Raw genomic sequence first — 24,329 nt, forward strand, 5'->3', positions numbered from 1 at the left:
AGATGAAAAGGGAACTTACTTTTATCAATGCCAACATGAGTGTATGTTTTGAGAAAACCAATCAAGACATACTGGAGTTAGTGCTTGATATGTGATGAAGTTGCCTTAAATCTGAAGTCATGTAACTAGCTATATGTAGGGAACACAATCAACGCATTGTCAAATATTTAATGGAGCTATCTTTCTTTTTTATGTTAAAATTTCACGACAATATAAAAGCAACTTTGGGTTCCTTATTGTATGACATGTTGACATAAAGACTGACCCCATCGCTTTGCCAGGCAAAAATTCAAGCATGGTATATAATTATAAAGAATTATAACAGACAAGTTTGTACACATTTTGTTGTTTTATTATGACTGAAACAATTTCTTCATAAATAAATACCCTGGTATAATGATAAATTAAATGTTAGTGAATATTTAAATCAAACAAATATCCAAATATCAAATGCTGTTCTGGTCTCAGAAAGGGTAGATAATGTGACAGCTTACATAAATTTATTACCCGAGTCAAAGATATTCAGGAAACTGCTTGGTGTATACAACATTTTTTTTACCCTGTATTTAGCTTCAGCACAGGTTATAATTCTAAGCCAGGAATGTCACATTATAAACCCTGTCTGACACCTGAATAGCATATAATAATATTTCAATCAAACAGTTCTACAAATTTCAAAGTATCTAACAATAGTTCTAGCTAGCAGCCCCAAGTATGAAATGTGAAAAGCTTCACAAAACTAAGCAATAATATAGAGTAAAAAAATCCACCAATTAAACATTCACTCAATGTATTTGGTGAACATCTGCTCAATGTGAAATACTATAGTTCTATTAATGAATTTAGCCCTTGTGACTTGATTTTGTTACTTACCTTATGATGTCACTAAAATGATAATTTTGCATGAAGTCGGCCAGTTTTTATTACAGAAAACATGGCAAGTCTCCGTATCATGAACCTTAAGGCCACGGTTTTTTAATTTGTTGGTTTACAGATTTTCTCCATGAAAAAGTCGGGTCGGTCGGTCGGGAAAAAAAATAAAAAAAATATCTTTCAAGACAGAAAACTGCCGGATATGCAAAATAAATATATATTACACCTGTCTAATAATATGTTTGTTATGCTATTTTGTCATCATTTCTTAAATTCTAGTTCGATGAAATATTATTGCTCAGCTGTAATAAACATCGCATGACATTGTCTAATAATTTCCCGTAAAAAAGGGGGGTGCACGGACAAAGACGAAATTAAATCGTCATTTCACAAACAAGAAAAACAGATTCACATAGCTCTTAATCAATTCCAGAAAACTTGGTGAATAATGATCTTCAAGCTTGAAAACTGATAAAGAAAAAAATGTTAAAACGTCGTACTAAAATAAGTTTCAACACACGTGTCAAAAACGTAATAGACTCGTCCACTGGAAAAACGAGAATATCGGGTTAATCTGTTGTCATGCATTCCAGTTTTTTATCCAAATGGACGATATTTTTTTAATATCTATGAAACAATAAAATTTCAAATGATTTGTCAATATTCAGTATTTTAACTTGATGTCTTGAATTTCCATCTGTCCACATTTGGACAAGTCTATTTCTATGAGAAGATGCATCTTACGGACTGGTGACAAATAAGGGAAACGAACTTATTGTGTAATTGGTTTTAAACACAGGTTTCGTTCTGCAAAATTATTTGTGCAAACACCATTTCAAGGTTTGTCTATTTTAGAAACATAAACTGAAAGTTTCATTTTTCACAACAGAAAGTGTTATCAATTCTGTTAGTGATTAATGCATTTCATTTCACAAAAAAAATATATTTTAATTATTTTTGAGGGATAATGCATTTGTTAGGGTAGGCAGGTAAAAAAGCATGAAAAGTCAATTTTATTTTTATTCTGGAAATCGGCAAAATCTGGTCGGCGGAACCGTAAACCAACAAATAAAAAATCCTGGCCTAAGCGTGGAATAATATCAGTTAATCTGATATTTCTAAGCGTGGTGCCAATATGAGCTGCGTCGGATAGAGATTGACCGTATGCAGGTGCATAGATACATGTTCATATGTTACACTTTGATTGGATAATTAAAATACAAAATAAGGAATGAATTTGGGTTTGCTTTGTAGATTTTCTTATAACAATTCAATTTTATACATTCCATAAAGATTTTTAAACCCAAATAGGGTAACAGATGTAACATTATTCATTTGCATATGGTCAATTTCTATTCGATGCAGCTCATAAGTAAAAACAAAAGGACTAAAATAATAAACATTTACAATGAATGTGATCATTCCAATTGTTGTTCAATGAATTCAGAGAGTCAACATGTTTCTGGAATAAGCTTCATCATCAAGCAATTTTGACTGTCAGCACTAGCTAAGTAGCATAATGAAATTATGAGTAAAAAAAATATAAACTATTAAACTACACAATTTGATTTCAGCTTTCAAACTATAAAACTCTAACAAAATGATTAAATGCTACTTCTAAAAAAATGGAGATCAAATACATTATGCAAGTATTGAGATTCAATATAAATACACAGCATTCAAATAGAAAGTATGAAAAAATAAATTGAAATAAAAATTAGAATAAACTAGAGGCTCTCAAGAGCCTGTGTCGCTCACCTTGGTCTATGTGCATATTAAACAATGGACACAGATAAATTCATGACAAAATTGTGTTTTGGTGATCATGATGTGTTTGTAGATCTTACTTTACTGGACATTCTTCTTGCTACAATTATCTCTATCTAGAATGAACTTGGCCCAGTAATTACAGTGGAAAATATATTCTAAAAATTTACAAAAAATTTATGAAAATTGTTAAAAAATGACTATAAAGGGCAATAACTTAGGGGTAAACTGACAATTTTGGTCATGTTGACTTATTTGTAGATCTTACTTTGCGGAACATAATTGCTGTTTACAGTTTATCTCTATCTATTATAATATTCAAGATAATAACCAAAAACTGCAAAATTTCCTTAAAATTACCAATTTAGGGGCAGCAACCCAACAACGGGTTGTCCGATTCATCTGAAAATTTTCAGGCAGATAGATCTTGACCTGATAAACAATTTTACCCCGTCAGATTTGCTCTAAATGCTTTGGTTTTTGAGTAATAAGCCAAAAACTGCATTTTACCCCTATGTTCTATTTTTAGCCATGGCGGCCATCTTGGTTGGTTGGCTGGGTCACCGGACACATTTTTTAAACTAGATACCCCAATGATGATTGTGGCCAAGTTTGGATAAATTTGGCCCAGTAGTTTCAGAGGAGAAGATTTTTGTAAAATTTAACAACGACGACGGACGACAGACGCAAAGTGATGGGAAATCTCTGTGTTAAAAAGGGGGAATGTGTCAATGGGTAAGGCCACCAATAAGTCTTAAATACAATATGTTTCTTTTTCATCATCACTAGGGGAGATTATCAAATTCATCACATCTATGCTTGAGGGATAGATCTAGGTCAAGAGGCCACAACTGTCAAATCATTATAAAGTTAATGTCACCCATTGTCTTGTCCAAATCTGCTTAACTTTCATAAATATATTTAAAGATTTTGAAACATAGAATATTTTAAAGCTGTTTCACATGAATGTCTTATTTTCATTTTTTTTTAACTTAAAAAAGTAATTTTGAGAATACAAATGTGTTTTAAAAGAGAGAAAAATGTTGACACAGAGATTTGTCTCTCCTGTCAGCAGAAAATGACAATCCAAGACAGCAACATTGCCAAAAAAGTTATCTATCAAAAAAAAATCCTATAAAACTGACATAAGAAGAAGTTTTAACAATTGAAGAAGCTGCCAGAAAAGCAACATCTTTGTCTTGCCTTCTGCGACTTTTGTCACAGGCAAAAAAAAACCACTACATTCAGTATTCACAATCATATCACAGTATCATATACTATATAATATATCACTAGAGTAGTACAATGGTATAAAGGTTTATAAGCCATTCATAATGAGTACAAATATAAAGTAAAGTTACAAAAATAAATAAAATCTTAAGATTATATACTGAAACTGATAATTTGCTACCAAAAATTATAATTCCAACACAAAACAATTGTTTGGATTTCTTAAAATAAAACAATGAGATATTGACTAAAAACAATATCAAAGGTATTCCACTGATATGACAATTTTATAATAGATTTTGGATGTCATAATTAAAAAGAATACTTACAAAATAAAAATCATTTAAGGATGTTTGCCCCTCTTGGTTTTCAATTTTCGTCAGATATTTTCTTAATCCTCTGATTTTATTCATGTATTGCCGTTCAAACTTTTGCCCCCTAACCCATGTAAAATCCTATTCTTATTTTCATAATTTTATGTCCTAATAAAGATTAAACAGCCAAATTTGATAAATCTTATAAAATTCTTGGTTTTTTTTCAATGTTTTTGAAAAAAAAGGTGCCAATGTCAAATATATGAAAAATCTAAAGGATATTTTCCAACCAAATTTTCAATGGCTTATATTTTGAAACAAAGTAGCAAACATCCTTAATTTTATCTGGGATATGCATATTTGCAAACAATCTACATAACATTCAATATGAACATTTTTCATCTCTATTAACAAATAAAGAGGCCATTTAGATATCCAAACCAGGGCTTCCAAAAAATATTTGAGCCTGCCGGACATTTCATATATGATCCCGATTTTAATCCCTTAAGACTTAGTCACAAAAGGCAATTATGGTAATCAGATGGCCATTCCAATGATTGACATTTAACATTAAAAAAAACGATTTTAAACTTTACTTTGATATGATATGAATTTGATGTTTGGATGTAACTGTTAAATTGGCAGTGCATCATTCAAAGTGTGCACATCAGCGTGCTCATATCTGCCTTAGACTTTTTATTTGTGCAAATGACATTGTCAAAAACTTTAGTTTCGTTTTCACATTGTTCTAACCGGATGTTGATGTGACAATGGTAAAACATGGACCATAAACGGATACGGAAAATCCGTGTACGTTTACAAAGCACGACTGAGTGAAGAAGCTCTTTCCACGTTATTTCTTCAACAAAATACTTGAAATGAACGTTAGATACAGGTATCAAAGATAATTTTAGCATTTTTGAAGAAATGTAGGATGCATAATTAAATTTGCCACCTGTGCACATGCGCACACGTGTTCTAGTTCATACGACGTAGTTCTGATGATTTTTCATTTAAAACCTTTTTAAATTTTTCATCAAATCATGTTGATAAACTAATTTCTAATAATTTTAATCTTTTGGACTAAATCAAGTAGAAACAAACCGCTGAAAAGTTAGAAATAAATTGTGAATAAACCGATCAATTTATACAATGTCCGGTACTGAACATAGTTCACCTGTCACCTGAACAGGTAGATTTCAGCTGTCCAACTACTAATTAGCCTTGATTAAAATTAGAAAGTATTGAAGTAGGTGTTGTTTTGATAGTAATTAATCATCATGACACATTTATGACCGGAAATGTGTTGATATTAAAGGCAAAAGGTTGGTCAAATAGATCGTGAATTATGTAAAAATGACCGAAAAAGCCTTGAAAACTAAAAAGTATATTACCGTTTCATGCTTTGCCCAGCCGGACTTTTACCGGACATTATACCAATGACCGGAATATATGACCGTTTTGGAAGCCCTGATCCAAACAGTTCTATCATTAACAAATAAGGTGTTCCTTTAAATCATTGCTGTAAATATGAGTATCACTTATAATGAAACCATATTGGTATTTACTGTTCTGTGAGTATTAGTTGTAATGTGGTTTTGATTAGTTGTTCCATTATGATTTCTTGAACAGTTGCATATTGTTCTTTCTAATTCCATCTGTGAAAAAAAAATGAAAGTACTGTTACTTTTATAATAATTGTGATGATTTTATTAATGCGAAAAATGCAACTAGGTGAGAGTCGAAATAGAAAGATCTTGCTTTCTGATATCCGATACATATCTGTATGCCACCTTTCCTGAAATCGCAATAATCAATCTCGCATTTTTGTAAATTTTTCATAGATCCCAAAAATAATTGCAAACAATACTATCTGAATTTACAATTCTTTTTATTAGGTGACAATTTCATATAACTTTTTTTTGTTGACATTGTGATGCCACATGAGGGAACTTGTGTGATTTTAAGTAATGGCTGATAAATTTGCATAAATAATGTCTAGTAAATCAGTGTTAACTTTTTGAATTATTGTTTTGGTATGATCTAGATATACTATTAAATCAGAAGCTGAGAACATTTTAGATGGTAGATGTTGCAAAATTAAAAACTCAGATTTTAGATCAAGATAACATTATTTATTACATTGGTTGCAATGAATTACATTAATTTCCCAGTTAAATAATCAAAGAGCAGATTGCTCTGAGGGATACGATTGCCATTGTTTTCATTGACACATGTATACATGTAGCTGGATAATATCATTTTCAAAACTAGTTCACCTGCACATGTAAAATGTAAAATATACGTAATCTAGATAGTTACAAAATAGCCAATCACGGATAAAAGTATGTGAACAATATACTTAGGCCTATCGTGTTTTAGTTTTGTACTATCAATTCTAAGTTTACTTTCCTCAGCAGTCACTGAGACTCAGAGTGAGAGAAGGTATTTCACTTCGTATCATGCATGTATCACCTATTTTCCTACGTTAATTCTAGGAGGAACCCCATTCCTAACTCTTTAAATATTTAATTTCCTTTGGGTCAGTGATCATGACTTCTTTCCGTACACATTCCTCGATTTAAGTTGCGATCGTTTTTAATATAATACGAAGTTTATCGACAGAACAAGTTTATTTTTCTCAGCGTGTTGTTTTAATTCAGAATTCACGGAAGTTACTTCCAGAAGGGAGACAACTCGAAACGATAATGGAAGACTCCATTTCGCCTGAAGGGGTGTTGTAGTTACTTTTACGATGTGGACTACATTTATTTTAATTCAAAGGATGCATAAGATTTAAAATTATGCAACAACAATAACCCTAAATAGCAGACATACATAGAAAGGATCCCATGTGTTATAAATTAATCAATTGAGTGGGGAATCCAGAGCAACCATTCAATCTAATACCCCTTGAAGTCAAGAAAACTATACGCATGCGCATAATTACCTAAACAAACCCTGGAGCAAGAACGTACATGTATTAAATGTTAATTAAACGACCTAGAATGGTTCTCTATTTCTTTATGGAAGTACATTATCAAATATCAGTTTCATAACAGTGACATATAAGAAAAACTCCTCTTCAGTTCTTATATGACAGAAATAGATTTATCGGAATTCAGAGAACTCTCGCATTTTTATCACAACTGAGGAATTCCCTCTGACGTGTTTCTAAATTTATAAAAACACTAAATATAAATACTGCTTAATTCCGATTTTCCGTGTTGTTAAAAACATGCATATAAGTCAAGGGAAATATCAAACATGAAGATTATGAAAAGAATATTATAGGAAAGTTGTTTAAAGGGAAACTTCGCAAAAAAATCAAAAATTGATATTATGTCCATTCTGTATAAAAATTCTCAAATTTATAGATATTAAAGTTTTATTCCGCTAGATAAGAGATCACCATCGATTTTAAATTTTGAGTATCAATTCTCTGCGTTCCGCCATTTTGTCATCTTCTACGATGAAAAATCACGATATGTCTATAAACTACAAAGGACCAAAACTACAGTAACCGATGTAGTCGTAATTGCGTTTCGATATCTTGTCAATCGTACGGTTGTTTTATCTGACTAACTAACTTGATACGGAAAATGTTCTTATTTTTTTTAAATAATCATAGTCTGTTATTTTTAAACTGTTAATATTGGAATTAGTTTTAAAAGTCAAAGTTCAAATCTTAAATAAGTGTTCTGTGAAAATTGTTTTCGAAAATCTAATTCGTTCATAATTCTTTAAAGTAATAAACTTTATTCATATAAATTCGGATCTTCCCTCATCTGATCACCAGCATGGCTAAAGGTATTACTCCCAAAGGTATTGTGAGGGGTGTGAGGTGACACGTCCAGGTATTCAAGCGATTTCCTGTCGGGCATGCAAGGTCATGCATCGTTTCACTTCTGTAGGTATTGATCAGTGTACACGGCCGATAACTTATAACTTTCCAATTTGAACTATCAGGTGTATAATGTACATCTCTGTCTTGCGTGTCCGAAAGTAGTCATTACTTAACTCATACGCTTGTTTAAAAATAACATTTCTGGTGTAAGATATATATTATTTATAAAAATATAAATAATACCCCCCAAAAAAAAAGATTTCAAGAAATAAAAATCTATTTTCATATTTTTCCAAGGGTTAATTTGGGAAAATGTAATTTATACTCGTTGTCAATAGTAAAGGACAGACCCACTGCTCTACATGTGTTACTAATAGCCTAAGATAGCAATTATTTTGTTAGGTCAATTCTCTTTCGTACAATACCAGAAAACATGGAAAATAAGTTCTTTAAATTTTGACTCTGGAATTAATACCGTTTTTGCATGCGAGAAACTTTATTTCTGGCGATGAGCAGACATGGGCGGAAAACAATAAAAAGATAGGTTTAATATTTGTTCATTCATTTAACATGTATATCTTGTGACGGAAATGCTTCCCTAATAATGTTAACAACACAAGATGGAATAGTCACTCTGTTTCTCTTGCCAAGTTGTTGCCCTTTGCTGACCCAACAAACAAACTGACGATAAGCCATTAGTCGGCTTTGGCTGTCAGTTAGTACGTCTGGAGCTCTCCCTCTATGGCGCTTGTACCTAAAAAAACTTATATAGCTGCCTTTTGTCCAATCCCTTTGTTTAAATGTACATTTGATACTTGAAACAATAAAATATTTTGAATTGAATATAGCTGGTTTCAAGAATAACCGGGTTCAGACAAACTGTGAAATCGATATTGTCACTAATGCATTCACCCAATTCAATATTACCATCACAGAGAGTAAATTCGTGGCAACAAAGACATTCCGTCAATAACGGCATAACTATGCATTTAGTACACGAAAACCAATCTGTGTTAAACTGGCGAGGGTTGCTAAGGATATCTTTGATTTCGGGAACTTTCTGCAGCTTCCATTTAATGGAGCTCTTCTTCGGTATACTCTGGCTCAAATTGACCATACTCGTCAAAATCTGCCTCTCTTGACGGACTGGAACCACTTTTAGTACTATCATTCTCTGAACAAGACATTTTTAGTTATGATTTTATGATTAATTTTTGGACATATATCTATACACTGTCCTATAGAAACAAGCTCGCACAAATCATAAGAGAAAAATATGTGAGTAAAAGTTAATTGAATCATCAAAGTTAATATCCTTTGGTCTCGAATGTATGTTAACTAATTAATGTGTTTTTATAGGCTAGCTCAAATCCTCATCCAAATAATAAAATCTATATGTAATAATCGTTTCCTACCACACCGAGATTTGATGCCAAGCGGTAGACATATTTTAGGTACTAATTAAGTAATTAAATGAACAATAGATAACAATAATTAATCATAAATGTGCAAAGATTTAAAAACAAAAGTATTTTTTCTTTATCCGTACATATTATATTCCGCTTCGGTAGAGTTATCTTCAGATATTGATTAATACATGGGTTTCAAAAGTCTAAATGTAAGTGTTCTCGTACATTTTTTTGCCTAATAAAGACAATCAAAATGCTTTGGTAAAGCTATTTCTAATTTCTAAGTTTCCCTTTTTTATGAGACATAAATCAAGGACAAGAGGTGTATATCATTTCATTCTAACACATGAATTAAGTTTCCCGTCTTTAACCGAAAATTGTTTATTTCTTAGTAAATTCAAATAAATAATAGCACCAAATATAATTGAATAATTCCACTGCGATCTATTTTCATTTGTCACCAACTTGAATATGTATTTTAAATGTGTGTATTAAATGCTCCCTTGTTTTATAATCCACTGATCCGAATAGACAGTCACACCATGCAAGGTGTGACCTAGAGGCGTGGTTAAATACCGAAGTGCAAATAACAATTTACCTTTCAACAAGCCATCTACGAGTATTGCCACAGAACCGTGAATACACACATCGTATAAACCTAGTCATAGCAGAGACAGTAAAAGGTTAATAAGAGTACACCAACATATTGTCTTTACAGATTATTGTACTTTAATTTGTTCACCTTATCAGTCCATAATGCATGAATTAAAAATGAATTTATAACTTTTGTGTTGTCTAAAAAAATTATTCGAATATATACGTTTAACATAAAAAAATTATCTCATGAATGTGTACAATTGCACGTCTGTGCGTTTTATCTTCTTATTATCGGCTGGTTATTAGATAAAGCATAAGTCATCGGCCCGCTTACGATTACGTTAAAATATGATTAAAAACCAAGACTTTTAATGATTGTATTTTAAATCCCGGCATGCAAAAACCAGGAGAAAACGTCACGACCTACAGGAAGTTGTTAATATTTTTTCATTAATTATTGAATTTCTCCTTTATTACTGCACATATAGCGATAAAACTTTGTGAATATATATATTATGTCATAATGAACATATTTAAACCATAAGTAAAAAATCGCGAATTTTCCCTTTAAGTTCAATCCATTTGTTTGTTTTTACCTTTTAAACCAAGACAATCATAAGAATCTGAGATGTTCCTTAAAGAATGTTTAGAATAAAACGGTTGACGTGAGGGCATGACAACCTGAGCCAATTGTATAAGTCTACAGATTGCTTGAAAGCAATGGTATCCCAAAAACCCATAATTTCACTCTCTGACCTCATACAACAATAGGTGTTGTCAAGACTTTGATAACGGTGGATCAATACAAACTGTGAATGCCTAGAAAAAAGATATACAGTTAACTCTCGTTGTCTCGAACTCGGTTGACTCGAAATTTCGGATGAGTCGAAGTTTTCACGTGGTCCCGAACTTTGTTCCTTTCGACTCCTGATGATTCTAAATTGGATGAGTCGAAATTTCGGTTGAGTCGAACTAAATTTACAGTCCCAAGGTTAACAAAAGCGTTCAAAATTCATCATTTATCTCGAACTTATACAAATATGTCAAAACATGACCTCTGGGATTTACATGGATTAAAGAGTTAATCTGACAATACACGTGTAATTAAATTTCCGCTCACCGATCACTGTAATTGATTTATGACATGCTATTTCCACGAGTGTTTACCTGAGATTATCTTTTATAGAACTTTCATAAATAATTAGTGATACATTGTTAATGTTTATGACAAAGTATTTAAAATGTTTACAAAACAATTAATCATAATTTACACTAATGAGTTTGGATGTGTATAAAGTGAGGATTAAGACTTCCGTTGATGATCACCTAAAAACTACTCAAATCGGCGTCTTTTATCTTGTTTATCTTACTTTCTATTGAAAAGAAAGAGATGAAACAAAATGAAGAGAAATCTCAATTTTCTAAAATCTCTTGTATCGTGAATAAACAATTTTGTCAATTTTAACGACCTAAATTACTCTAAGATCGATTGGAAATTACTCTCTCGGATAAAGGTCATAGGAAAAAGTTGTAACTGAAACAATTGAATAAGTTTAAAATAATTTTATTATAATAATGAAAGACCATCGATCTGATACCAGAATATCGATCCCCTTCCCATATTCATCCGGATTTATTTTAGCTTTACCAAGCTAAGCAAGAGTTGTGTCCCTTGGTCTGTCAAACTTCCGGTTTTCGTTTGAGTCCAACTACGTGTATCTCGAAATAATTCTCTGGTCCGACTGACTTCGAGATAACGAGAGTCGACTGTAGTTCCTTACATGTTTTACATTTTTTTTTTTTAAAAAGCCATTTGCCAATGTAATAAAAAGAATAATTAATAAATAATGCTACGCACATTCATGAATTAATGTGTTGTTCGGTCACTTGTTGACTATTTTTCTTTATTTGAATTCTTCGATTATTTATTCTATAATTGTTTTTAGCATTTTCTTGTTGGTTTGAAGACACTTTGCCTTTGCCTTGAGCAATTTTTATGCTCTTTGGTTGGGATGTTTTCTCTTAGACACATTCCTTGTTTCCATTCTCTATTCTTTTAAAACAATTGTTGACACTACACATCTTAATCGCTCGGACAAGGAAAGACAATTACTTATTGGAACCCCACAAATTGTAGAGTAAACCTATATCTTATATTACCTGTCTATCAATTCATGTATGGATAATCCCATGCTGTGAGCGGTTTAAATGTCTCCTTTACTGACTGTATGGAAGCAAATCTCAGTAGATAGTTGGCACCTCCTGCTTTGTCATTGGTTCCTATAGAAATATATGTAGGATGGGTAAACACATTAGAAATGTTGCTTTTATATACATTATTTGTTTGTGTTGGAAAATATAAAATGTATTTGTATAAGCTTAAGAAACAGAAAGAAAAGCAAGACTACCTTCTTCTGTTTGTAGATAGTACATATAAATTTGACATTTTCATACACTGTACAAATATTGTTTATATCCTGTAATTTAAGGCGGCAACCATTTGATTTTCTGGGGGGGGGCTATGGTTTTTTTGGGAAAAAAAAGTTTGTTTCCAGTTTTTGGACAAAAAAATAATTTGTTTTTGATTCTGAGAAAAAAAAATTGTTTGTTTCACCCTCAGCTGCCACTATATGTAATGCTAAAATTGAAAGAAAAAAATTGTTTTCGACTTGTCGCGAAAAAAATAGATTGTTTTTATTTGTCCAGAAAAAAAAAACATAGCCCCCCCCAGAAAATCAAATGGTTGCTGCCTAACATTGACCTTAAACTTAGTTTTTTTTACATGCAAACAGTTGAAATTGTTTTTGAATAAAAACAACATGACTTAATTGTGATGAGGACCCCAAACTAAACTGTGTAATAACAGTTATTAGAATGTGATCATATGCTTGCAACAATGACAGCTACCAGGAGACTACAGATTACAATACACCTCATTTTATGAAGATAACGTAATATTCAAAATTAAGAGTTTGGCTTATCCTGATTGGTCATTTTGTGCAGCAGATATTTTTCATTACTAGATACTTTGTTCACTCTGCATTATTGCTTAGGCCAAAAGGGCATGAGAAGTCTTTTCTACACTGTCAAGAAACATATATTTTAAAGTGCAGAATGTGATAGGCAAGGGAGATAAGTACAAATTGTAGAAAAGCATCAGGAATCTATATGTTTTTGGAGTAAAGAATACTGTCTGAATAATTTTTTTCTTTAATTCTAGCAAGGTTTCAGTCTAAAAATCAACTTTTTAAAATCTGCATCTAAAAAAAAAGGCTAAGGCCAACCTTAAAAATATGTTTGTTTGCAGTTTTCCGACTGTACCTTCAGACTGAAGGGTCGGTAGGTAGGAAAAATATTTTATTTTATCAGCCAAAATACAGTTTAAACAAGCAGTTACACTGAACCAAGTTTCTTGTGAAGAAAAAAAAAACATTTTAAAACAACAAACACTGGACATGCTGAAAACCAACATCAAATGAACAGGCATTTTCAGATAAAAAACTTTTTAACCAAAACTGAAACTTTAACATAGTGTCATTATCCAATTTATGACATAAAATATGGTATAATTATTAAATACTGGAACACTTATAAACAAGGAATGTCATTATGACTAGAACTGTTTTAAAGAAATATATTCAGACATGTATGCTTCTTGACTAGAATGTTTTCATGAGTAGAGTATTTTCATCAGAAAAATGTAGATATTTAAGATTTATAAGACAATGTATTAAAGAGTGTATTTTTAATAAAAAAAAATAACCATTGAATCTTCCTCAATTGAAAAAAAGGCAACTTGAAAAAAAAAGTATTAAGACATTCGACTGTTATCATATTTCTAACAATATTTAATTATATGTGATAAGGTTATATTTTTGCCAGGCTTTAATGAAAACCAAAGAAATCTAAAGTTTGGGGCGAAATCCATAGCACCCCATTAAAAGTAAATGGTCTGTACTGAAATGTTTTTAATGCATAAAAAAAATTGGCAGCATACATTATTGTAGCTCCTAAGGACATGTTTTAATTGAATTCACACAGGCCACACAGTTTGGGTATATTTAATATTGTAAGAAAGAGAATAATTGCAATGAGTGGGGCAGCCCCCCTTATCCTAAAGGAGCATACTCACTGCAATCGAAGATAGATTTAATATAGAGAGAGTATATTTATTTTTCAAGCTAACCATTCATTTTCTCTACATCTTTGTGTAGTTAGGGTTGCTTCTTATTGATTTGGCATGATCTATATCCATTAACATTTCAAATGAGCCCTTCCTCCTAGGAGCTAGGCGTGTTTACAGATATCCATGAAGATTTAAGTCACGGAGGGGTGGTTTCATCTTTGTCGTCTTCACAACGATTTGTAGAAAATATGCCATACTTCAAGCTGCTGTCGAATTATTTAACCACTGAAATTGGTTCCATAAAGTCAGGCTCCACAGATTCTGTACCCGATTTGTTTGAGACAGAATGGTTATCGTGTCAGTTATGAATATATCCGCTGCATCATCGTCAATGATATCATCACACATCATTACATGTGCCTGAATCTGTATAAACAGTTTACTAATAAACTTTTTTGTTTGTTATTTGTCTTAAAATTGACACGAGACGACAGCGTAAAGTACTCCTCCGTGACTTCATGGATACCTGTAAACAATTTCCATGTGCTTTATCATTAAATGGTCACATGAACGCTTGACGGGAAGCTAAGAAAAACCTAACTTGAAATGTGTAATTGACCCAGACTTTAAATCATTTCCGGAAAGGACCCAAAGTTCCGGATCGCGTCAATAGAAGTATTAAAAAAAATTTCTTCAAATATAAAGCAATAAAATTTTCACAGTCGGGAGGATTTTCAAGGGTCGGTCGGTAAACTGCAAACAAACAATATTTTAATTTAAGCCCAATACTAATGTCTATGAGGAAATCAATTGTTATGTGCAATCTTCAGGCGGATTTAAAATGAATAATGACCTCCCTTCACAGGAGCATCATAAGATAGGGGACAGCAACATTCTTTTAAGTTCATACCTGATAATCTGTTGCCACCAAATGGCTGTTGTCCTACTACTGATCCTGTAGATTTATCATTTATGTAAAAATTACCAGCACAGTCCCTAAATTTGTCTATAAGTTCTTCTTTCACTTCCCTGGAAAAAAAATGTTTGAATGTTGATATACACTTAACAAGGCCAACAATTGTCAATCTCTACTATCACCACATTCACTGTTGCAGATCATAGCTACTGTTGAATCATTATTATTCTTTGATTACAATTTATTTCACAGAAATCATAGATACAGGGGAACCATGTATTCAAATGTTTAAGAAATAACAAATGTTCTACCATTTGGCAAACATAATCTGCAACAACACAAGTTTTCCTCACTCTATGAAGATTGGTACCCACAGATTTAACAAATCCATTGTATATCATCACTCTTTTTTGTAATTGATTTTTTAAGTTTACTTTTACAAAGTATGGTTTTGACAAAGATTTACTCCACTACATGTTGTGTACCAGATAAGGTTGTCAGATGAATTTGTTTGTCTTTGTCTGTGTTTTTTTCCCCTGGTGATCTTCAGTAATTCGCTATTGTGCACATTATCTTATTTTTCTGAATTTCTAAAATAACAAGAATGTGTTCAAAGTACACGAATGCCCAACTTGCACGATCATTTTCCATATTCAATGGACCGTGAAATTGGGTAAAAAAATCTAATTTGGCATTAAAATTAAAAAGATCATACCATAGGGAACATGTGAACTAAGTTTCAAGTTGATTAAACTTCAACTTCATCAAAACTACCTTGACCAAAAACATTAACCTGAAACTGGCACTTCAATTTTCTATGTTCAGTGGACCGTGAAATTGGGGTCAAAAGTCTTATTTGGCTGTAAAATTAGAATATCATATCATAAAAAACATGTACTAAGTTTCAAATTAATTGGACTGCAGCTTTATCAAAAACTACCTTGACCAAAAACTTTAACCGGCCGCGGGACAGACGAACGAACGGACAGACAAACAAACGGGCGGACAAACGAACAGACGCACAGACCAGAAAACATAATGCTACTCTACTATCATAGGTGGGGCATAAAGAATCTAACATGTTTACTTCTCAAAAGTACTTACAGGAGTTCATTCTGCAAAAATTAAATGGAAAAACAATTAAGTATTGTCTTTTGTATCAAAATACTAGAGTATTCTTCTGTTCAGTTTTTAAGAATTGCTTACCTTAACATCAACAAGCACATATTACATTGGGCAAAAAATAACATCACCTTAAACACTGAACTCTGAGGAAAATTAAAACAGAAAGACCCTAATCAAATGGCAAAATCAAAAGCTCAAACACATTAAACGAATGGACAGCACCTGCCATATTCGTGAATTGGTGCCAGGCGTTATCTAATGTAGAATTTATCGTAAAACGATCTTTTTCAGTTTTTTGTTTTCTGACAAGTTAAGTATCATGGATTAACCTATGCCCTACAAAAATATTGATTTTAAAAATAGCTTAAAAACTTTCTGGTACTAACTCATCTAAGGCAAAAATTGCTCCTGTAAGTGCAAATGGTGATGTCTCTTCTAGTATATCAGCTACTTCTTTGTACTGGTCATCTGGATATGGATAGACTGTCAATATAGGACCAAAAATCTCCTACAAAGTAATAAAAAAAAGTTATAACCGAAAAGACAAATATGCCATAAAAACTTCAGCAGTAATGAATGCAAAATAAAATGAAACAAGGTTAAGTTACATAAAAAAATGTGGATTTATTATTATTCATGATATAACAATTTTCGTGATTTTGCTGCTAGGGAAAAAATCCAATTTTTTTTAAAAAGTCTTATATATAGACATCTGCAAATCCAGGCAAATCAATGAAACCACAGTAATTCGTAATTTGTCAATATGAATTTCATGAAACAGACTAATTTGGTATTAGCAATTATAAAATAATTATTTTTTTTTACCTCTTTCATAATTTTATCTTCAGGATCTGTTGTCTCTATGATGGTTGGCTCCACAAAATATCCTTTGCTGAAATAAAGACATAGAATGAATCAACTGTGATTTTTAACTGGTGCTAGGAAAAATATTTTTTGGCCAACAGCATAAGTTAATTGTTTGAGACCAGAAAACATTGTAAGAGCAGGGGGGAAAATCAAAAAACAAAAATGTGTATATAGTACATGGATGCCCCACTCAAATATCATTTTCTATGTGCAGTTGATTTCAAAACTCTAATTTGGCATTAAAATTAAAAGATCATATCATATGGAACAAGTGTACTAAGTTTCAAGTTGTTTGGACTTCAACTTCATCAAAAACTACCTTGAACAAATACTTTAACCTGAAAATTTAAGCCTGAAGAGGGACAGACAGACGAACAGAGAAACGAAAAGAGGGAGAAACAAAAAAATGGACACACAGACTGAAACAAGAATGTGTTCCAAGTACACGGATGCTCCATCCGCACTACATTTTCTATGTTCAGTGGACCGTGGAAATGGGATAAAATCTCTAATTTGGCATTAAAATTAGAAAGATCATATCATAGGGAACATGTTTGCTAAGTTTCAAGTTGATCAGACTTCAACTTCATCAAAAACTTCCTCGACCAAAAATTTAACCAAAACTTTAACCTGAAACGGGACAGACGAACAGACGGAGGCACAGACGGATGCACAGACCAGAAAACATAATGCCTAAAAATGGGGCATAAAAAATAATGTCCTTAAATGGTGCTAAGAAATGGGGCATTAATAATTAAAATGCAAATCTGCTTTTTATGTTGTAAGGTAAACAATCTTAATTCTACTTTAGATCTTACCTGTCATCACATTTACCACCAGCTAATATTGTTAAATTTGGTGAAGATTTGGCATGGTCTAAATACGATTTATTTCTAGCAAATGACTGAAAAATAAAAAACATTTTCTTAAAGTCATATGAAACAAGTGACTGGTGAAAAATAATGTTTATTCAATTCATGAACCAATGCATGTATTTATCATAAACTTTGATAAGGGACTTTCTGATTGTATTTTCAACGGAGTTTGGTATTTTTGTGATTTAACTGCGCGGATTTTTAAAATTGTCATTCTTTCATTTGTGCTGATTTCATTTTTCATTTGCGCCGATTTTATTTTTTCTCCTAATTGCATTTACAGCTTAACACAGGTGAGTAATTACTTGTACATGTACTTTACCTTGAAAGTATATTGGTAAATTTTAGTAATAAACATTGTTCACTTATGTTTAAGTTTAAGTGAAGAAAATCCAGGCCGTTACTTATGTTAAAATGCGAACTCTAGAAATGCCCGCATCAGTAAGTAAAGCTAGAGATAGAAAAGATCGACTTTGTTATTATTGACAATTATGACAAATATAGAAGATACAAAATCACAAGAAAGGAATTTATAAATTGTGTTGCCTATACATACTCGGCAAGAACATATTTATGGTTTTAATGTATTCCGTTTTTATGGATTTTAATGTAGTAACAAGATTTTTAATTCGTCATTTTAATATAAACAGAGTTCTTTTATCTTAGGTTTTTACTTTTTGGTTTAAAAGTATGTGAACATAGTGCGCTTGAGATCCTTCTTCCACCTCCCCGTGGTGAGCATAGGACAACAGTCATACACATGTTATGATTGACAATTTATATCATTTGTACAACTGGCTAATGGAAGAGGTTAATAAGGATGAATGAAAAATAACATTTACCCGTAATTTACCTGTAAAAAAATGAAAAGAAAAATCGGCGCAAATGAAATGCAGATCGGCACAAATGCAAAACGCCGGGTTATTATTTACCTTATCATCAATAACTGCAGACACAAAAGTCTCTACTTCCAATGGGGATCCAACTTGAATCTCCTTGTGTATTTTTAACATTTTCTCCTTTACTTCTGGCCACATGGATTGAGGGATATACATCCGAGAACAAGCTGAACATTTTTGTCCACCATATTCAAACGCTGACCTAATTGTTCCATTCACGACACTTTCTAAGTCACCTGACTTGTGGACAAAATGGAAATTTTTACCTCCACATTCTAAAAATATAACAAAAAATTTCACAACCATTTAGAACATTATTAAAGACAATGTCGTATATATTCAAAAAAAATTCATTGAAGTTTTTTTTAAGTATCTTTTCATATTTTGACAACGATTTTAGAGAAGCCATTCCACTGCATAAAAGAGCCAATCACTCTCTCTTACTTTTTCGATACATTTAAATTTGAGTTAATATTTAAATTGAAGCTTGCAAATTATAAAATTGTGTAAAATTGATAATATCAGGTAAAAATATGACATTATTCATAACTCAGTCCAAACTTGTATAAAATGGAGATATTGTTTTGACACCTAACAGATACATTTATGCAAATTTTTATTCATGAGCCGACCCAAATTATATAATTGTAAGGAAAGAGTTACAAAAGGAATATATATGTGGCTCCCTGTAATTCAGTGGTTTATTTGTTGCCATGTTACATATTTGTTTTTCATATCGTTGTTAATTTCTGTGTCATTTGTTTGAGAGTTGTCTCATTGGCAGACACACCACATCCTCTTTTTCATATAAAGTATATGTATGATAATTACCTCCTATTAATCTGGGATATGTTCTATATTTTTCTATATTATTAGCTACTTGCTTCCATAAATGTTGGAATGTTCTGTAAAACAAACATACTGTCAAGATAAGAGTCCTCCAGGGGAGATAAAAAGTCTGCTACATGTATCAATTAAATTGCATAATTTTAAAAGAGCATTAAAGGGAAACTTCGCAAAAAAATGAAAAATTGATATTATTTCCATTCTGTATAAAAATGTTCAAATTCATAGATATTAAAGTTTTATTCTGCTAGATAAGATATCACCATTGATTCTAAATTAAGAGGATCAATTCTCTGTGTTCGGCCATTTTGTCATCTTCTCCGATTCGAAACCAAGATATGTCTATAAGCCACAAAGGACCAAAACTACAGTAACCAGCTGATGTAGTCATAATTGCGTGTCAATATCTTTTCAATAGTACGGTTGTTTTATCCGACTAACTAACTTGATATATGGAACATGCTCTAATTTTTTTTTAAATAACCATGGTCTGTTATTAAACTGTTTATATTGGAATTAGTTAAAAAGTCAAAGTTCAAATCTTAAACATGTTAAATAAGTGTTCTTTGAAAATTTTTAAATGATTGTGTGACAAGTAACGCATTGTGCATTCTATGTTGCAATGATAAAAATTAATATATATATGAGAGGAGAAATACAATGTAGCTATTTGAATAAGCATTTAACATGTTTATTTAATGGAAATCAAATTTATAAAACATTTTCCTTTTTCATTTAGTTTCAAATCTAGCCAACAGATTTCTACAGGCCATGGAGATGAACATATCACAGAACTATTGGATCAGCTCTAATAGTGCCAGCTATCTTCTGATGAACTTTCCAGTTCTGACCAGGCAATAGCAATGGTAGCAATGGTAGAGATAATAGATGACATTTGCCCCAAAAAAATAACATTATGACATTCTTTCAAATCTTGATATGGCTAATTCAGTCAAATATCAATTCCTACTGTGGGAGAGCATTTTCAATTATAAAGAATTAACACTGAATTCTGATCAGAACTTGACTACCGGGGGTATGTTACATTCATATTGTGTGCTGTTATTGAATAAATGTAACTAAACTTGAAACTGGCAGTTGTTTTGTATATGTGCCTTTATTGGCTTTAAAAACAACATAACAGACCACTGTTTAATACAATAAAAGTTTACAGTAGAATATATATATATTGTTTTTTTATATAACCAAATTTGTATGTGAAATTATGAACATTACCACATTCATATTAAAAAGTCTGCATCTACGTCACGCATTTTCACACGCTGTGTGAGGTGACACATCCAGGTATTCAAGCGATTTCCTGTCGGGCTTGCAAGTTCATGCATCATTTCACTTCTGAGGGTATTGATAAGTGTACACGGCCGATAACTTATAACTTTCCATTTTGAACTATCAGGTGTATAATATACATCTTTGTCTTGCGTGTCCGAAAGTGATATAATATACTAGTCATTACTAAACTCATACGCTTGTTTATAAATAACATTTCTGGTGTAAAGAATATTATTTATAAAAATATAGATAATACCAAAAAAAAAAATTTGATGAAATAAAAATCTATTTACATATTTTTTCCAAGGGTAAATTTGGGAAAATGTAATATATAGTCGTTGTCAATAGTGAAGAACAGATTGGAACATACGAGAAACAAGAGGCTGTCACAACGACAGCAAACCGGATTTATTAACATTTATTTGTGTCCTGGCAATATCACAAGAACCATTACTGATGAATGGTGAAAGTGAAAATCGTCAATATCAAATTTGACCTCCATTTTGTCACCAGGATCAACATATTAAAATTTGAAAAGCTTAGATTGAATGATTCATGAGTAAATGCAACGTGAATGGAAACGCCATTTTACGATCTTTCAAGAACCATAACTCCTGAACGGTAAAAGTCAAAATCGTCATTATTGAACTTGACCTCTATTTTGTCATCAGTAACAACATATTAACATTTCAAAAGCTTTGGTTTAATGGTTCATGAGAAAATGCATGGACACGATGGGAAACACCATTTTTCAATCTTTCAAGAACCATAACTCCTGAACGGTAAAAGTCAAAATCGTCATTATTGAACTTGACTTCCATTTTGTCATCAGTAACAGCATATTAAAATTTCGGAAGCTTTGGTAGAACAGTTCATGCATAAATGCACGGACACGACTGGAAACTCCATTTTTCAATCTTTCAAGAACCATAACTCCTGAACGGTAAAGGTCAAATTCGTCATTATTGTACTTGACCTCCATTCTGTCATTAGTAACAACATATTAAAATTTGGGAAGCTTTGGTAGAACAGTTCATGCGTAAATGCACGGACACAACTGGAAACTCCATTTTTCAATCTTTCAAGAACCATAACTCCTGAACGGTAAAAGTCAAAATCGCCATTATTGAACTTGACTTTCGTATAGTTGTCAGTAATAACATATTAAAATTTTAAAAGCTTTGGTTGAACGGTTCATGAGTTAATGCACGGACAACATTTGATTGCCGGCCACCCGCCCGACAGCCCGACCGCCCACCCGGCCGCCCGCCGTACATCCCCAAATCAATAACTGACATTTTTGTCACAAAAATCTGGTTAATAAAATTAATAATCCCCAAGGAATGTGAATATTTTCCAGGAAAACTATTGAGTATCAAAGTTTCAAATCAATTTTGGGATTTATTTTCTTTCTTGATATTAAATAACAGCAATTTAAGAAATAAACTGCATGTCCGCTTTAGGGGTATTCTTGCAAGTAAATACATTCAAAAATAGGGAAAGATGACATAAAATTCGTTCTGTCTTTTTTTTAAACATCGTTGGTCAAATATCTAAAGTATTATACGTTGTGAGACAAAAACTATTTTAACAAGGACATTCCCCATTATGTATAAATTTTGTTGATGTTTTTCACACTTGAAAAGAATATATCTGTTTGTAATTTTACGATTCCATTCCAAGAAGATCCTTAAATTTCCTGTCAAATTTTTAAAACATCTTTTTTTTTTCAAATAGCTGAAGTATTCATGTGTTGTGAGATTTAAAATATTTTGATGAGAACATTAATTCCTAAATAGGCAAATAAAGATCGCTTTATATGGACTAAATTATATAATTGCAATTGTTAATTATCTGTTTGAAATATTAAAGGTTGCCGATTCTAATTTAAAATAGTACAATTTTTAGTTCATACACTCCTGTTTAGAAGGCTATTTTTATTTATAAATTTATTCAATTAAAGTATTTTATTGGTACAAAAGTAATCAGAAGTCATAATTCATTTAAAAGTGAGCTTATGCAAAATATAAAAACATACAACAGCTATCCAGTTATTGTGTGACCTTATTACTCTTGTAAATTAATTTTAATTTTTTTTTTTTTACATTTCTGTGTCTAAAACTATCACTGACTCCCGTTTATCATTCATACAAAATGTTGCTCACACCTGAAATGGTGAACCGTGACGCCTAGATTTCACTGAATGAAGCGGATCAAAAGATTAGAACTACATAATGCTAATCTTTTAATTACCTTGAGTTTAACTACGCATTCAACATTCACTAATTATAGGTTAGACATTACTTGGTCATGTGTTATGAAGATTTAAGCCCAAGGCGAAGCCGAGGGCTTAAATCTTCATAACACATGACCAAGTAATGTCTGACCAATTTAGAACATATTCACACTTTCGAGTGATCTAACACAACTATCTTTCCCCATTGTAATATTCAAACCTAAGTAAGAGTTCACTTTTTATAATGAACTAAATATAAAACATAGGTAGTGATCATTTCAATGGATGAAATGAAATAGCACTGACATAGTTTGTGAAGGACAAATTGTGTTTCTTCTGCTTCAGGTAAAATTTAACAATTGTATATCTTTAGATTTTTTTAATTTTAAAAACCAACACAATGCTATGAAAATCCCCTTTTTGAAATTTGATTTTTTTTTTTTTATAAATATAAAACTATTTGTATGAATATTTGAATTCAGACCATTCAACATTAAATGCTTACTTTTTATTGATAAATTTAAATTATTGTTTTTCTCCGAAAACAATCCTTTGCTTTATATATCAGCAGTCTGGCAATGTGTATTTTTCAAAGAAAAAGAAAATAATTCTCTCAAATGTAAGGTATACATGGTATATAAATTAAACAAATATCATTTTATTTATTCTTACCAATTTTTTTTTTTTTTTTGGTGTATTCTATATATGTGTTTCATTAAAAAATGCATGAAACTTTGCAAAATTAAAAAAAATGTATGCAGCAATGGCACAAAAGTGCCAACAGTATGTTTTTTTTTTTTACATCCACAGCCACTTTGAAACTTCATGATTAAATCAAATTATGTGGAGTTATTCATTTACATGTGTTCTAATTTCCTTGATAGAGGAAAGAATAAATTTTATTGGATATCTGATTTTGTGGTATGCCAAAGTCTGCATATATGATATGATATCATTCTGTTCAATAATTTCTTTTAGAAAAGCTCAACAAAAAAGACAAGGTGATTGTAATATCCCGTTAAAAATGAAAACGTAGACAGTTAAATGGTTTCAGTCAAGTACTACAGGACAAGATTGGAAAAATGTGACAATTTGGTTTTTAGTAAGTA

General features: G+C 31.6%; 1 protein-coding gene across 1 annotated transcript in view; it reads right to left on the reverse strand.

Moving 5' to 3' along the window:
- Nucleotides 1–330: 330 nt before the first annotated feature.
- LOC143056514 (delta-1-pyrroline-5-carboxylate dehydrogenase, mitochondrial-like) overlaps nucleotides 331–24,329 on the reverse strand; it is a 38,280-nt gene continuing 14,281 nt past the window's right edge. Inside the window, exons 9-16 of the mRNA XM_076229593.1 lie at nucleotides 19,677–19,750; nucleotides 18,879–19,120; nucleotides 17,890–17,975; nucleotides 17,030–17,096; nucleotides 16,591–16,712; nucleotides 15,074–15,192; nucleotides 12,198–12,317; nucleotides 331–5,842 (exon numbers count right to left, since the gene is read on the reverse strand). Coding sequence (XP_076085708.1) covers nucleotides 12,205–12,317; nucleotides 15,074–15,192; nucleotides 16,591–16,712; nucleotides 17,030–17,096; nucleotides 17,890–17,975; nucleotides 18,879–19,120; nucleotides 19,677–19,750 — 823 coding nt within the window. The 3' untranslated portion in view covers nucleotides 331–5,842; nucleotides 12,198–12,204. The remainder of the gene's footprint in view (nucleotides 5,843–12,197; nucleotides 12,318–15,073; nucleotides 15,193–16,590; nucleotides 16,713–17,029; nucleotides 17,097–17,889; nucleotides 17,976–18,878; nucleotides 19,121–19,676; nucleotides 19,751–24,329) is intronic.

This window comes from Mytilus galloprovincialis, chromosome 13 (assembly GCF_965363235.1).
Source record: "Mytilus galloprovincialis chromosome 13, xbMytGall1.hap1.1, whole genome shotgun sequence".
Classification (NCBI taxonomy): Eukaryota; Metazoa; Mollusca; class Bivalvia; order Mytilida; family Mytilidae; genus Mytilus; species Mytilus galloprovincialis.